The following is a 14756-nucleotide window of genomic DNA, read 5'->3' as shown; positions in this document are numbered from 1 at the left end:
ACATTCATAGAGAACTTCCAGTAGTGCCGCCATCTAATAGGGACAATATCAAGAACGCGCAGCAGTGGTGCAGTAAATTTGGTACCATCTTTGTCCCGGTCGTTCCACGCCTGGAAGTCGTATGCTTCAAATTCTGAACACGTCTCCGAGATAGAAGCAGATTGGAACTCTCATCTCAGCTTTGTTGCGCATTTAAGTCCATGCGGTCTCATTGCACTCAAGTACATACACTAATATTGTTAGATATATCCCCATCTTGAAGATTTATTCAAGAGTCCTTGCGAAAGGCGTTGTCAAGTTCATATGGTTGGCGTCGTTGCAATAGCTCGCTATCGACAAGAGATAAACTAATCACGCAGATTTCCTGCACTTGTATGAGGCTCAAGGAATTGATTGCAGTCCAGTCCACTTTCTTTGGCTGCTGCTTCTTGATGAGGGCCATAATCTGTCCTCAGACTCTGATTCTTTTCACATATCTGTTGGCGAACCTTTTCAAGGAGGAGCTTTGGGTAAATTGTTACAAAGGCATTTCGAGAAGATCCATCGCAATATTGCCCAGGCGTTGCTTTCATGGTCTTTAAGGCTGAAATGCATCAGAATCTCGTTTTTTGACAGCAACTTACAGAGTTTGGTACCAGGGTCGGTTATGGAAGATTATAAAAGGGTTCGAACCAGCCACTGCGTATGTCGTCACGTCTGAGGGGCAGAAAAGACCCCACAGCCATTCCCGAGAAGTGAACAGGACGTATTCAGATGCATTAACTAACGAAGCAGGTCGATGCAGCTCAGCCGAGAGCTTGCAGTCGGACTAGTCTAGGTAGCCTAGTAAGCGTAGCTAGGCAGGAGAGAGCTGATCCAGGAAGAAGTAAAGATTGCGAATCGAGAATCTGTTTTGAAGACAGATGAGACTCACTGAATACCTCGAAGCGGCCGAATCGGCTCAGTGTAGCTTACCTCGGGACGGTGAGTATCGAAGGAAATGTCCTATTTGTCAGATATTCTCGGGGTGGCCCCAACGGCTCCAAATCTCCAGGTCACAATCGTTGGATACCGTCTCTCTCAGAGCAGGTGGGCCTAAAGGAGGCCCGGAGGTGCCCAGGTGGAAGAATAAGAGAATTATATACTGTAGGAATGATGGTTATATACTAGTAGATGGTTACCTACCTACACATGTAGCAAGACCTCGAGTGAAAGTGAAAGTGAGAGTTAACTCAGTGAAATTTAGAGTGAAAACTTGGAAGTCCATACCTAGACAGATACTGAAATCGTGATCCCAATATGAAAGAGTCAAGAAGACAGAAGCTAGATGCTTAGCATCTCAAAGCTTTATACCTGTCTCTATTCCAAACATTCAATTAAACTCGGTCTTATTTTTACTTCACTTCCACCTCAAATGACATAGAAATTCGATAAGAGAATCCCTTAATTCTGAAGTTGATGACCCTAGAACTTGACAACGAGTTGAATAAAAGATACCGCCTTCTCAATAGTTTTGTCAGCCAATCGGGATTTATCCGGCAGGTAGAGAGAGAGTTTTGTAATTGAATGGCAGATGCAGATGAGTATAACCTTGGAAGGACAACTCTAGAGCAAAAGCTCCCGAGCTATTCTATGAAAGTTTAAGGGGAAGAGTGCGGGGCATACAACTTCTCATCATAGCTGTACGTCCCCATGTGAACGCTAACCCAATATGGATTAGAGTACTCAATATTGAGTTAGGTTAGGCTACCCGTGGACCCTTAAATAAACTAGTAGATCTCGGGAGACCAAGCCTATCTTCGCGGCTTAGTCTTCAACTCAGCACTTATATGGTTTCTGACACCTCTCTCTAGGGCTGTTTCTTCTATTCACTGTCTTCCAACGCTCCTATAGAACCAGAAACGATATACCTACCAACCTACCGTATGTTTATTTCATTACGCAACGATTACCGCACAAATAATCTACTCATATTCAAGATGTCCGCGCCTCATCTACCCGGGTCAAGATTGAGAGAGGAGCAACAGATCGAGCTTTCTGGAGATATCAACAAACTTCAAAGGCATCGACTCGCACTTTGGGCGAAACAGAATGATCAACAGACATTTCACTATGAGAACCTGCTTCAAACTGAAATTCGGCTTCTAGAGATTACGCAGCGGCAGGAGGCGCTAGAGGAGCAGCTTGCGAAGCAATATAACGGCCAAAGTCTCAAAAAAGAAATAGCATGGCTTAGTCAAGAAAGTTGGCTTCACAAACGAAAATGGTGGTGTATCAAGTCATCATTCCAAGATGGCCCGTTGATGCGAGGCATACAACTATGGCGATCACACCCTAACTGGTATATGCACCGTGTGCTTTATGAAGACTGTGTCGGGAGAGGAGGATGCTGTGAAAGAGGCTGTAACTGTTGTGTGAATCGCCAGTTTTCAAAGGAAGGGAGATTTGCCACTGGACATTGTACAGTGGAGTGTTCGTGTTGTGCCAAGGCTCGAGGCTTTGAGCTTAGCACTCAACAGAAAGATAACCTTCGAGGTATATTCTCGCTTAGCCACTGCTCGGGCTATACCAAACGAATGTGGTATGCTTCTTTGTTGGGACTTATGACAGACAGTATCGAAAGCCCATTTGACATGATTATTGATACTCCCCCACGATACGAAACTCCTCCAGTAGCGAGGCGCGATGTTATTGTTGCAAGCCATTCACATTGATAAGTTATAAATAGCTTTCCATTTATTCCTAACTACCAAGGCTCGCTCAATTGCTGGCAATGGATGCATGGTGCATTCCAACCTTGGAAGATTGCATACATAACTTGTTATTTGAGAAGCGCTAGGATGAGATAAGAGTCCCCAGTTATCCCATAGTGCTATAATAAAATGACATGCTAGTGATCAATGTGAATATTTGTGATATGCAAGAATAAGAAAAGTTATGATCTCTGCGGATCTACTCGGCAACTATCTAGATATGGATTTGCAGATCGCGGATCATCATTAGATTAGACCGAGGTAAAATTGGAATCCCCGATTCATCCAAAAAAAGACTCTGGATTCCACTTTGCCAAGGTTAGAGTATCTATAACCTTGGATCCATCGAGACTGGTCATTTACAATATTCGACGGATTTGGCCTAGTTTAGAGATAGAATCCTTGGAAACGGCAAGCCAGAGAAATACATACATTGTAGTGCAAAACAAACAAAAGCATATTATCAGCCTTAAAAGATAAGACAAAATACCTATTACTCTGTGTTGATATCGGGCCAAAATGCCGAGATGAACAAGACCAGCACATGAAGCGCTTGGAGCCCAAAGTCTTGAAACAGACTAACGCTAGTAGATTCAGTGGGGCGCACTAGTATTCAGAGTTCCAAAGTTTTGAGAAAGTTCGCACTTATCTCGGGGCAAACTCGCTCTTGTATCCCCAGCTGAAATGCAAGTCCGCATATAAATTATTTAAAGTGGATCATCATAAATCAAGGTGCTGTTATTGGTCTTCAACTAAACAAGAACCAGGCTTTATTTCATAGTCGTACAGCGTCTGCCCATGAGCTTCGAAATTGCCACCTTTCAGAAACTCAACCAGTTTTGACCTTAGTAAGACCGGGGAATTAGCGCGGTATTTCTACGTGGATGTCCGACGGAGATGTGTGGAATCCAGGCTGCAGGAAGTCAAAACAATACTATGACTATTTAAGTAATATCTAGCCATGTGGCCCAAACCATGATATATCGGGTAAATCAGGTAAACCAGGGTGATTCGCGTTTCATTCAAAATGAATCACAGGCCGCTTCTTAGATTATTGTATGACTCCTCGGTACTATGTTCTGTACTATCAGTACACTCTGTATTTTGTGCGCTTTGTACCACATGTCTATAGAGTTAAATACAACCTCGGTTTGCGGGAATGTGGAGTGTGGGGGACGATCGAATCTTGATGTTCAACTCAAACCAATAACTCGTTAAACCTGGAGAAAACTCAAAAGTATACGGGGATGACCAATTGAGGATCATTTCCTATATTAACAAAGAAGACCCAAAAGTAGACCCAAAGGAAGAAAGAGAAACAGAGGAAGGATTTAACCTTCAATACATGACAGTACAGTCAAGCGTGTGACGGTCAGCAATCTCCACCAAAAGTCACTTACTCAGCAAAGAAGTAGTCCGCCTGATCCCCCCTTCAACTCTTTAGTTATCCCTTCTCCTCCCCGCCTTTTCTACTCGACTTGCAGAACTCTATACGCTTTCGTGAATATTCAACTCAACCTATCCACCGAGGCGGTCACCCGCAATCTTCAAAATGCCTGGTATCTTGCCAATGAAAGTGATTAAGGTCGGTGGCACTGGTTCGCAAAGCCGCATCGCTCAGGCCTGCGACCGATGCAGAAGCAAGAAGATTCGTTGTGATGGTGTTCGTCCTTGCTGCTCCCAATGCGCCAATGTCGGATTTGAATGTCGAACGAGCGATAAACTCAGCCGCCGCGCCTTCCCACGTGGCTATACTGAATCGTTGGAAGAACGCGTGCGTGCCTTGGAATCGGAAGTTAGAGACTTGAAGGATTTATTGGATGAGAAGGACGAGAAGATTGATGTCTTATCACGCATACACTCCTTTTCATCACAGTCACAACGAACAGCATTAGCGAAATCTCCGGCAACTACAACTGCAAGATCTCCAAGTTCAGATGCAGGCACAGGCATAATTAACGTCGAACCGTCAAACCGATCTACTTTCCAAAAAATTACTGATAATCCTTATAATTCACTTTCAAGCACTAGCGGATTTGCTGGTATGTTGAGCTATGCGCTCTTTTCTTACTAGTGGCAAAAAACCATAATCTGACATATGACAGCGGTCTACGCGAATAAACTCGTTAGCAATGGGAAATTCAAGGCGAGCCCTAGTATCAGAGCCCTCACCAAACTGTCAGCCCCAGTATCGCACGCTTCAAATCAGACCGTCAAAACGCCGCCGCGGCTGGTATCGGACCAACTTATTAATATTTTCTTCCAAGAATGGGCACCGCTATACCCCGTTGTACATCGTCCGACCATGCTGAAGGCTTATGAACAATATCTGAATAATACGGAGTCGATGATAAATGATGCCCATGCTATGGCGCAATTAAATTTGATCTTCGGGATCGCAGCTCTCTCGTCAAGCGTGAGTCATCGAATAAAGTTCTCTTCAATATCTAAAAATCTGCTAACAGTCCGCAGTCAAGAACAAATCAGGACCCTGCCTTCTTCGAGCAGAACTGGTCATCGCTCCTTGATTCATTCTGTGGTGAAACCTCGATCGAGACTTTGCAGTGCTTCCTCTTGGCGCAAATCTATTGCATGACCAAGGGCGACTATCGGAGCCTCCTCAGATACCGAGCTCTAGCTGTAGACGTCTGCCATCAGCTACAGCTTTATCAGAACCAGGACGACTTGACATCCAATCCGCTGGATGGAGAAACTCGCAAGAAGGTGTTCTGGTGCCAGTACGTATCGGATCGCTTCTCATCTGCTCTTACTGGAATGCCCACTCTCTTACGAGAGGAATATATCCAGATTGAGTACCCTGCGGATGTCGATGATGAAAACGTAACGGAAACTGGCTTTTTGCCCACCCTTCCCGGCGAATCTACCCGCATCTCGAGTGCTCTTGCACTTTTTGAAGCCTCTAGAATTCTCAGTAAGGCCCTGGAAGAATTATACCCAACAAAGAATGGGCACCAGGTGTATGTTTCCAGAATGCGTTGCGTGGCAGAAGAGTTGGACAAGTGGCTTCAGAACCTCCCTACCCATCTTCGCCTTGAATTCACACAGGACAAGCCCAGCACAAATGTCACCAGCAGCCGGTCACCTCTTCTATCACTTGTATATTATTTTATCCGATCATTGATCCATCGCCCTGCTGTGTGCTTTGCTGAGGAAAATGTGCGTTCTCCGTCAGTCCTGGCACTTTCTGATTCTTCGAAGCACATCATTCAGATCCTTGAGCTCCTTGACGAACGGCGCCTTTGCCTCTCGTTCAGCATTAACCGAAAGGAATTGGTTTTATTCTCTGGATTGGGTCTCTTGTGGCATACCCTAAGTCTAAAGAGTGACAGCAAACTTGCCAAAGAAAGTCAGAAGCTCATCGCCATTGTGGTACAGCAGATGGGACTAGAGTCATCTATGGCGGCGACCGAATTTACAATAATTTCTAACACACTGGTCTCCCTCAATCAAAAACAGCAGGGAAATGAGGCTCTCAAGATGGTGGCTCCAGCCCAGAAGCCATCCAATTCAACTAAGAAGAACCAGTCGCCGAGTCCCCGCCCTAACTCTAATCCAAAACAGTCATCTGTTTCTCGCCGCAACACCGTCTCAGGTGCTAGCCCACCGCTTGCCCATGATTCTCTGCGCTCACCCAGCTGGACAAGCCTTCCACTCGCACAGCCTGAGCCTGTTACTGCTCCTCATTATCAACATACCGACAGACATTCCGTGGACTTGGGCTCAGGCCATCGTATGGTTTCTTCATCCATGCCATACGAGTACCCTCGTGTCATGTCCACCTCTTCCGATGCCCACAGCGGATCAATTACAATGGCTGACTGGGAATATGTTCTCAGCGACATGGACCGAGGATATTCCAATATATTTACTGGCATATATGGTGGCAAGGAATGCCCCGAGGACCCTGGCCCATTTGCAACTATTGCGGCTGAATGTAGCCGCAAGCAAAACGATGCCAATCTCTCACCACACGATGCCAAACTTTCCCCCGAGGCATGGTCTTCAAGCAGTGGTGAATTTACGCAAAAGCAGCCGCACACTGCCCAGAGCGTTCTGAGTTACTCGGGAGAGAGTATGGGCAGTGTCGAAGATAGCTTGCACACATTTGCTGATACTTCTACTTCGCTTCGTCCCGAGGACATGAATCTTCTCGACACGTACAATGGAATTCCCATGCCAGTTGAGACAGACATTGACGAGTTTGCCCTCGCCAATGGATGGGATAGACGGCTAGCTGTATAAGTACATTGTTCCTATAGTTTCTCATATTTGGTGGTTGATTGATCCTCAGGCTTGGTGTTTTTGGTTCACGGTGATGATACCTCAGCGGGCGTTCCCCAACGGACTTTTTTCTATACATTTTGCGCATCAAGTATTTACGACATGATTTGGACATACATTTTTATTCTGGAATGCAAATATCATTCACGCTCATTAAATCACATAAATCTGCCATATATAACTACAGCCTTGATGTAGAGAAGGCAAACAAACGCGCGATCTCGGTTACAGGTAATACCAATCTTCTCTGTACCGGTCGTCTGACCGGAAGAAAGCAATAGGTTGAAACAAATTATGGATCATATACCCTCTTTTACATTCTACCCATGAAAAATACCTAGGCACCGTCCTTTGGAGCAGCATAAGTTGACAGTATAATATAATGTCGACTAAGGACGGCTTAACTTTGGTTTATTTATCTTTTGGTCTATAAGAGTAAAGATTATAGAACGGGGTAGGGGTGCTAAACTCGGCGCTCACCCGTCTTCACCTATCTCACCCTTTTATCAATACTTCTCACCCAAATTACTCTCACCCTGACGAAGTTTCTGTCGCTGTTTTAGGGCGAGAGCGAGATGGGTGCTGAAGGCGCATGGACATAATGGGCTTAAGTACGGTTGCGGACTGGAAACCCTGTTCTCCACTGTGGTCGTGTGTATTAGGGTATTTTAAACTCATATCTGTATTTCAGGGCCAGAGTAGTCGAGTGAGTTTGTTTCCTTTTCAGGCAGATCCGACTTTCCCCAACTTCGACGCTATTGAATCATATGACGTCATCTCAATACTCTATATAGATCAACAAACTCAAGTCTGTTTTACTTCCACCCTGGAAATAATCACAGTGAGTGACTGGCTGATCGCTAATTTATCCTCCAGTGCTTCTTTACAATACACTATATGTGGATTTTATAAAGCTACACAAGTATCTTAGCGCGGAACAAGTCGAAAATTCATAAACGATCAAATTGGAAGCAAGCCGGAAATCGAGTCATCGCATCTCCTCACCGGAACCGAACTGACCAATACTCATCTAAGCCAGTGAATGAACAATTTGAATATATAATCATTTATGATTCTTCGCCACAATGTCATCTGTCACAAGGCTGTCGCCACATCGGTTACCAAAGGCCGCGGGGGCTGAACCACGGGTGTGATCATGAACCTGCCAAAAATGAACTCCCCACTTCCCCAGATTCTGGATTTCCTTACGCAGTCAATCATCGGCCGTTAAGGGAAACTGCTTAATCTATGGTAGTCGACGTGTCATAGCTGCCTGTTTAGGCCTTCGGTCCGGGTTTACGAGAGAGCGCGAGTCGTGCGGATTATTTCTTCATGACGGAGGTTATGACGGAGGTAGGTACCGAGTATATAAAGGCACAATAAGCTTCTATCAGAATTAAAGAACAAGAAACTTGAATAATTGAACATTTAGTTCAGCCTTGCCAAATTCATAACCTGAGAACCTTACATGGACAAATTTGGCCATCATGTTGTTCAAGAAACGTCCACAGAGTGATGCTTATGCCAATGATCTCCCTAGGGAGTCTGAGAGTTACGCCAATGATGTCCTAAGAGGATCAGGAAGTGGCTATGCCAATGGCATCCACAAAGAATCAGAATCGGCCATGTTCCCAGGAGAGTCCGTCTCTACGGGGGGCTATCACGAGAAGGGCCCCGGCGATGTAGTGGATGGACCAATCCCTCTCTTCACCTGGCGTTCCTTCATTATGGGCATTTTCGTCTCGATGGGAGGATTTTTATTCGGCTATGATACCGGTCAAATCTCAGGTTTCCTGGAGATGAAGAACTTTCTATTCCGATATGGCGAGCCATCCGGTGATGGGACTTATCATTTCACCAACGTGCGGTCTGGTCTCATTGTTGCCCTGGTAGGTACAGAACCTTTATGGAGTTTCTGTTTTTGACTAGGTCACATGCTAAGCCATACAGTTATCGATTGGTACCCTGATTGGAGCGCTGGCCGCTGCCCCAATTGCAGATCGTATCGGCCGAAAGTGGTCCATTAGCATTTGGTGTCTTGTGGTCTGTATTGGTGTTACAGTACAGATATCCTCTCCATTCGGCCATTGGTACCAAGTTGCCATGGGCCGTTGGGTTGCAGGGCTGGGTGTTGGTGCAGTGTCCCTGCTTGTACCGATGTATCAAGCAGAGTCAAGCCCAAGACACATTCGAGGAGCATTGATCAGGTAGGTTAGATGCAACACTGACTCTGGCTTTGGCTCAATCAGAAGCATAAATTCTAACTCATCACAGTACCTACCAGTTGTTTATCACCCTGGGCATCTTCGTTGCAAACTGCATCAATTTCGGCACTGAAGCTCGCTTGGACACTTCATCTTGGCGCATTCCCATGGGCATCACCTATCTATGGGCTTTAGTCCTCGGCATAGGAATGATGTTCTTCCCAGAAAGTCCTCGTTACGACTACCGCCACAACAAAGTAGACCGATCTATGGATACTCTTTCCAAGGTTTACGGCATCCCTCGCAACCACCGTGCACTCCAGATCGAGTTCAACGAGATTAAAGAAAAGTATGAAGAGGAAGTCCGCGGCGGAAAAGCTAGCTGGAGACAGCTCTTTAGGGCCCCAACAATGAGTCGCCGCGTCGTACTTGGAGTTACCCTGCAGGCTCTCCAGCAACTCACAGGTGCCAATTACTTCTTCTACTACGGAACAACTGTGTTCAAGGGAGCCGGCATCCATAATAGCTATGTCACTCAAATGATTCTTGGCGGCGTGAACTTCGGCACAACGTTCCTCGGTCTGTACTTGATCGAAAACTATGGTCGTCGCAGGTCTCTCATCGCAGGTGCACTCTGGATGTTCATCTGCTTCATGGTTTTCGCCTCTGTAGGCCATTTCTCACTCAACCAAGATAACCCCGAGCAGACCAAATCCGCCGGTGTTGCCATGGTCGTGTTCGCCTGTCTCTTCATTCTGGGCTTTGCCAGTACCTGGGGTCCGATGGTGTGGACTATCATTGCTGAGCTGTACCCTTCGCAGTACCGTGCACGCGGCATGTCGCTCGCAACGGCCTCTAACTGGCTTTGGAATTTCCTGTTGGCTTTCTTCACCCCGTTCATTGTCAGTGCTATTGACTTCCGCTTTGGCTATGTCTTTGCTGGATGTCTCTTTCTCGCTGCGGCTGTCGTCTACTTCTTCGTCATTGAAGGAAAGGTAAGCAACTATAAACATTAACAATTGATTGATTCAAAGTTAAACATGCTAACTCAACCCACAGGGTCGTACCTTGGAAGAAGTGGATACTCTTTACCTTATGGGGGTGAAGCCGTGGCAAAGCTCCAAGTTCCAATTTCCTGCTAATCAGGGTATCATTCGGGGCTCATTTGACAAGGGTGCTGGGACTGGTGCGTCGTCCCATATTGATAATGGAACTGGGGTTGGAGAGTCGTCTCGCATGGCTAATGGTGTTGATACTGTGCCCGGGGCTGGGGCTGAGCCAGCTGGTACTGGACAGTCGTCGCGTGTTCCAGGCACAGCTTCCAATGCTGGAGGAAATGTGCCTATAGGCTCAGAGAAGCATTCTGCTGTATAGCCGGTATGCCTATCGTTTTCAATCATTATACAGACCTCTTGTAGGTTTAATGTGGATTATCAATTCGTTTCGAGGTGTATCAGGTATGGCAAATTGATTTTTCACTAGGTATTTTGGTATATCATCAACTCTTTCTATTGTGATTGATATTGCCCTCTATGCTAATAATTAGATATGCTCTCGCTTTAGGAATGTTTCCTTGAGTGCACAGGTGTAGCTTGATGATGCTGGAACAGTTTGATGTAGAACTCCATCTGATCCGCCTTATTATCACAAGACTGGTAAGACAACGGAGGAGAGTATCCCAAAGGTACCGGATTCGGATAACTCTCCTCCGCAACTACTTGATACAAAAAGCTCCAAGTGTTGGATCTACATCGGAGGACAGTATACCGGTCAAAAATCCACCGGATGACTAATCATCGCCAATCAAGACGAAGTATTATGCCCCATGGGCAGTTTCTTCAGTTCATTTGAAACAAATAAGGCTAGAATGTAAGAATTATAAAGAATTAGTTACAGTGGTAGACTACCTGATAATCAAAGGCCGGTCGGGTAATAGGAATCTCCCGGAGTAACGTACTCCGAAGCGGCTGCCGGTGTAGCCATTTGTTGCTGGGACCAACGGTTGGGGCCTTCATTTTTATGGCTTTTAGCTTTTTCGCTGCTGGTCGGTTATTAATGGATTTCATTGTTGCATTTTCACTCAATTGCTTAAATATCATAGAAATATTTGTATCTAAGGGGAGTTATCACATCTGAATTCTATATTCTTTTTCTATGTAGTACGAATTGGTACTAAGTACTAAGTAAGAGAGAGAGAGAGAGAGAGAGAGAGATAGTATTGCGGACTGCAGCGGCTGACCCCCACCATAGACATCATACCCCACCAAAGAAATCACCTTCTCTTCTTCTCCCTTCTCCCCCAATCTCCTCTTCCCATTCCCTATTCATATCAAAGTAAGCCCCATTGCTGTCTATTCTCTTTCACACAGCTAATCCTCTTCTCAGAATCTGCCAAGATGGGTTACACTGACTTGGACCGAAAGGCCATTAACACCATCCGCATCCTCGCCGTATGTGCTCTCAATAGCTCCATGATTCCTCTACATCAGCTATTTCTTGAAAAAGACATTGCTACTACGGAATTGGCAATCAAACACTCAATATGAGCACTTCTAACTATCCACCTAGATCGATGCTACCTCCAAGGCCAACTCGGGTCACCCCGGTGCCCCTATGGGCATGGCCCCTGTGGCTCACGTCCTGTTCAATCACATGAACTTTAACCCTAAGAACCCCGACTGGGTCAACCGTGATCGCTTCGTTCTCTCGTACGTGATGTCCAAAGAACTCTAGTTTCCAGCAATGGCGGTAGTTCGGCATTCTTTCCGCTGAGATCTGCAATTCAATCTAACAGTAATGATTAGCAACGGCCACGGTTGCATGCTTCAATACGCTTTGCTGCACTTGTTCGGCTACGATCTGTCTTTGGATGACCTGAAGGCCTTCCGTGTAAGTTTCGACCCATTTTCCCTTCACCCCCACAAGTTATTCAGCACTAACCCCGCTTTTAGCAAATTGGCAGTAAGACCCCCGGTCACCCCGAGGCCCACGATACCCCCGGTATTGAGGTTACCACCGGCCCTCTTGGTCAGGGTTTCTCCAACGCTGTTGGTCTGGCCATTGCCCAGGCTCACTCCGGTGGTGTCTACAATAAGCCCGGCTTCGAGCTTTTCAACAACTACACTTACACCTTCTTCGGTGATGGTTGCGCTATGGAGGGTATTGCCTCCGAGGCTGCCTCCATGGCCGGTCACTTGAAGCTCGGCAACTTGATTGCCATCTACGACGACAACCACATCTCCATTGACGGTGACACCAAGTGCGCCTTCACTGAGGATGTCTTGCAGCGATTTGAGGCTTATGGCTGGCACACCGTCTGGGTTAAGGACGGTGACAACGACCTTGAGGCCATTTCCGCTGCGATCCTGGAGTGCCAGAAGGTCACCGACAAGCCTTCCGTCATTAAGCTGACCACCACCATTGGTTTCGGCTCCAAGCTGCAGGGCACCCACGGTGTCCACGGCAACCCCCTCAAGGCCGATGACGCTGCCCACGTCAAGTCCCTCTTCGGCTTCGACCCCGCCAAGACCTTCGATGTCCCCCAGGAGGTCTACGACCTTTACAGCAAGCACGCCGCCCAGGGTGCTGCCAAGGAGCAGGAGTGGAACCAGCTCTTCCAGAACTACCAGGCCAAGTACCCCACCGAGGGTGCCGACCTTGCCCGTCGTCTCGCCGGCAAGCTTCCTGAGGGCTGGGAGAAGGCTCTCCCCGTCTACAAGTCCACCGACCCCGCCATCGCTTCCCGTAAGCTGTCCGAGACCGTTCTCGAGAAGATCAACAAGGTCGTCCCCGAGTTGCTGTCCGGTTCCGCCGATCTGACTGGCTCCAACAACACTCGCTGGAGCGACGCCGTCGACTTCCAGCCCCCAGTCCTCGGAATTGGTGAGTGGTCTGGCCGCTACCTCCGCTACGGTGTCCGTGAGCACGCCATGGGTGCTGTCATGAACGGTCTGGCTGCCTACGGTACCGTCATCCCCGCCGGTGGTACTTTCCTCAACTTCGTCTCATACGCTGCCGGTGCCGTCCGTCTATCTGCTCTGTCCCGCGTCCGTGTTATCCACGTCGCTACCCACGACTCCATCGGTCTGGGTGAGGACGGTCCTACCCACCAGCCTATCGAGACTCTGGCTCACTTCCGCGCTCTGCCCAACTGCATGGTCTGGCGCCCTGCTGACGGTAACGAGACCAGTGCCGCCTACTACGTGGCCCTGACCAGCCGCGAGACCCCCTCCATCTTCGCCCTGACCCGCCAGAACCTGCCCCAGCTCGAGAACTCCTCCATCGAGCGCGCCAGCAAGGGTGGTTACGTCGCCGTCGAGGCCGCTAACGCCGCCGTGACCCTCGTCGCCACTGGTTCCGAGGTTGGCCTCTGCGTTGACGCCGCCAAGTACCTCGAGAGCCAAGGTGTCGCTGCCCGCGTCGTCTCCATTCCCTGCTGGGAGGTCTTTGACGCCCAGTCCAAGGAGTACCGTCTCTCCGTCATCCCCGACGGCATCCCCTCCCTCTCCGTTGAGGTCTGCACCACCTTGGGTTGGGAGCGCTACTCTCACGAGCAGTTCGGTCTCAACCGCTTTGGTGCCTCCGGTCCCTACAAGGAGGTCTACGCCAAGTTCGAGTTCACCCCCGAGGGCATCAGCAAGCGTGCTCTTGCTACCATTAACTTCTGGAAGGGCATCCCTGTCCGCTCACCCATCAACCGTGCTTTTGAGCAGATCCAGTAGGGAACGATTTTATGCGTTAAAATTTTATGATTCTGTAGTTAAGGCGAAAGCCCTTAGATTCGAGATCTAAGAATGAAATAGAGCGATTTCTTCAATCTTTCCAACTCTCTGTTATAATCATAGTCTCATACTTGTATACCGTATTTCCCCATCCATCAACAAGGTAATTGGACAAGTTGGTGGCCTCACACTTGATTACTACACCTTTCAATTTCACTTTCACTTTCACCCTTTCTCTTACTCTCTCATAGTCTTGCTGTTTAGAGATTGTCGACGAACACCCAGGATATCCCTTACAGAACTGAAAAGTCTTTCAACTGAAACCTCAGCTGCTGGAATACCAAGGTAGTCCCTTGCAACTGCTGCCATCCTGGGGTATTGATCCTTATGAGCGTTCCACCCTAAAAGCAGCCACTTAGAGTCATCTTGGTCTCCTATCAATCCTTCTACTTGAATAGGAGGTTCATCAAAATAGCGATCAATATCAGAAGACCGAGATACTTCTTGAGAATGTACTTTTTATAGAAGACGAGCTCTCCTACCTGGTCGAGCAGGAGGATCCACAGTTCTAGAAATAGAACTAGAGATAGAGGTAGCTAAAGGGGGATATTTCTTATGAAGAAAGACCTTGATGTTATGAACGATTCCTTGGATAGCCCCATCTTTAAGCTCTTGTTCTAAAAGAGTAAATTTGACACGTGGATCAAGAGCAAGAGCTATTGTAAGGGTAAGAGTCCAATACGATTGAACTACCATAAACAAGAGAAGAACTAATGTGAGAAGGCTACCAAAGGACA

The 14756-nt window shown here is 47.3% G+C and overlaps 4 protein-coding genes across 4 annotated transcripts; all 4 read left to right on the top strand.

Moving 5' to 3' along the window:
- Window positions 1–1958: 1958 nt before the first annotated feature.
- N7495_002428 (uncharacterized protein) lies at window positions 1959–2693 on the top strand (the record flags this gene model as incomplete). Its single annotated transcript, XM_057205097.1, has 1 exon — window positions 1959–2693. The coding sequence occupies one exon, from the start codon at window positions 1959–1961 to the stop codon at window positions 2691–2693; it is 735 nt and encodes a 244-aa protein (XP_057065704.1).
- A 1591-nt stretch (window positions 2694–4284) lies between these two features.
- On the top strand, window positions 4285–6995 carry facB (C6 transcription factor FacB/Cat8; the record flags this gene model as incomplete). The annotated part of the gene is made up of 3 exons (XM_057205096.1): window positions 4285–4774; window positions 4838–5148; window positions 5205–6995. The coding sequence occupies 3 exons, from the start codon at window positions 4285–4287 to the stop codon at window positions 6993–6995; spliced, it is 2592 nt and encodes an 863-aa protein (XP_057065703.1).
- A 1526-nt stretch (window positions 6996–8521) lies between these two features.
- N7495_002426 (sugar porter family MFS transporter) lies at window positions 8522–10612 on the top strand (the record flags this gene model as incomplete). The annotated part of the gene is made up of 4 exons (XM_057205095.1): window positions 8522–8923; window positions 8985–9241; window positions 9309–10233; window positions 10298–10612. 4 exons carry the CDS (start codon window positions 8522–8524, stop codon window positions 10610–10612), a joined length of 1899 nt encoding a protein of 632 aa, XP_057065702.1.
- Window positions 10613–11634: 1022 nt separating this feature from the next.
- tktA (transketolase tktA) lies at window positions 11635–13959 on the top strand (the record flags this gene model as incomplete). The annotated part of the gene is made up of 4 exons (XM_057205094.1): window positions 11635–11688; window positions 11807–11946; window positions 12043–12127; window positions 12190–13959. The coding sequence occupies 4 exons, from the start codon at window positions 11635–11637 to the stop codon at window positions 13957–13959; spliced, it is 2049 nt and encodes a 682-aa protein (XP_057065701.1).
- Window positions 13960–14756: the final 797 nt, after the last annotated feature.

The sequence above is a fragment of the Penicillium taxi genome (assembly GCF_028828555.1).
Source record: "Penicillium taxi strain IBT 34144 chromosome Unknown utg000002l_segment0_segment0, whole genome shotgun sequence".
Taxonomy (NCBI): domain Eukaryota; kingdom Fungi; phylum Ascomycota; class Eurotiomycetes; order Eurotiales; family Aspergillaceae; genus Penicillium; species Penicillium taxi.
Note: the sequence above shows the minus strand (reverse complement) of the source record. Positions and strands in the feature narration are given on the sequence as shown.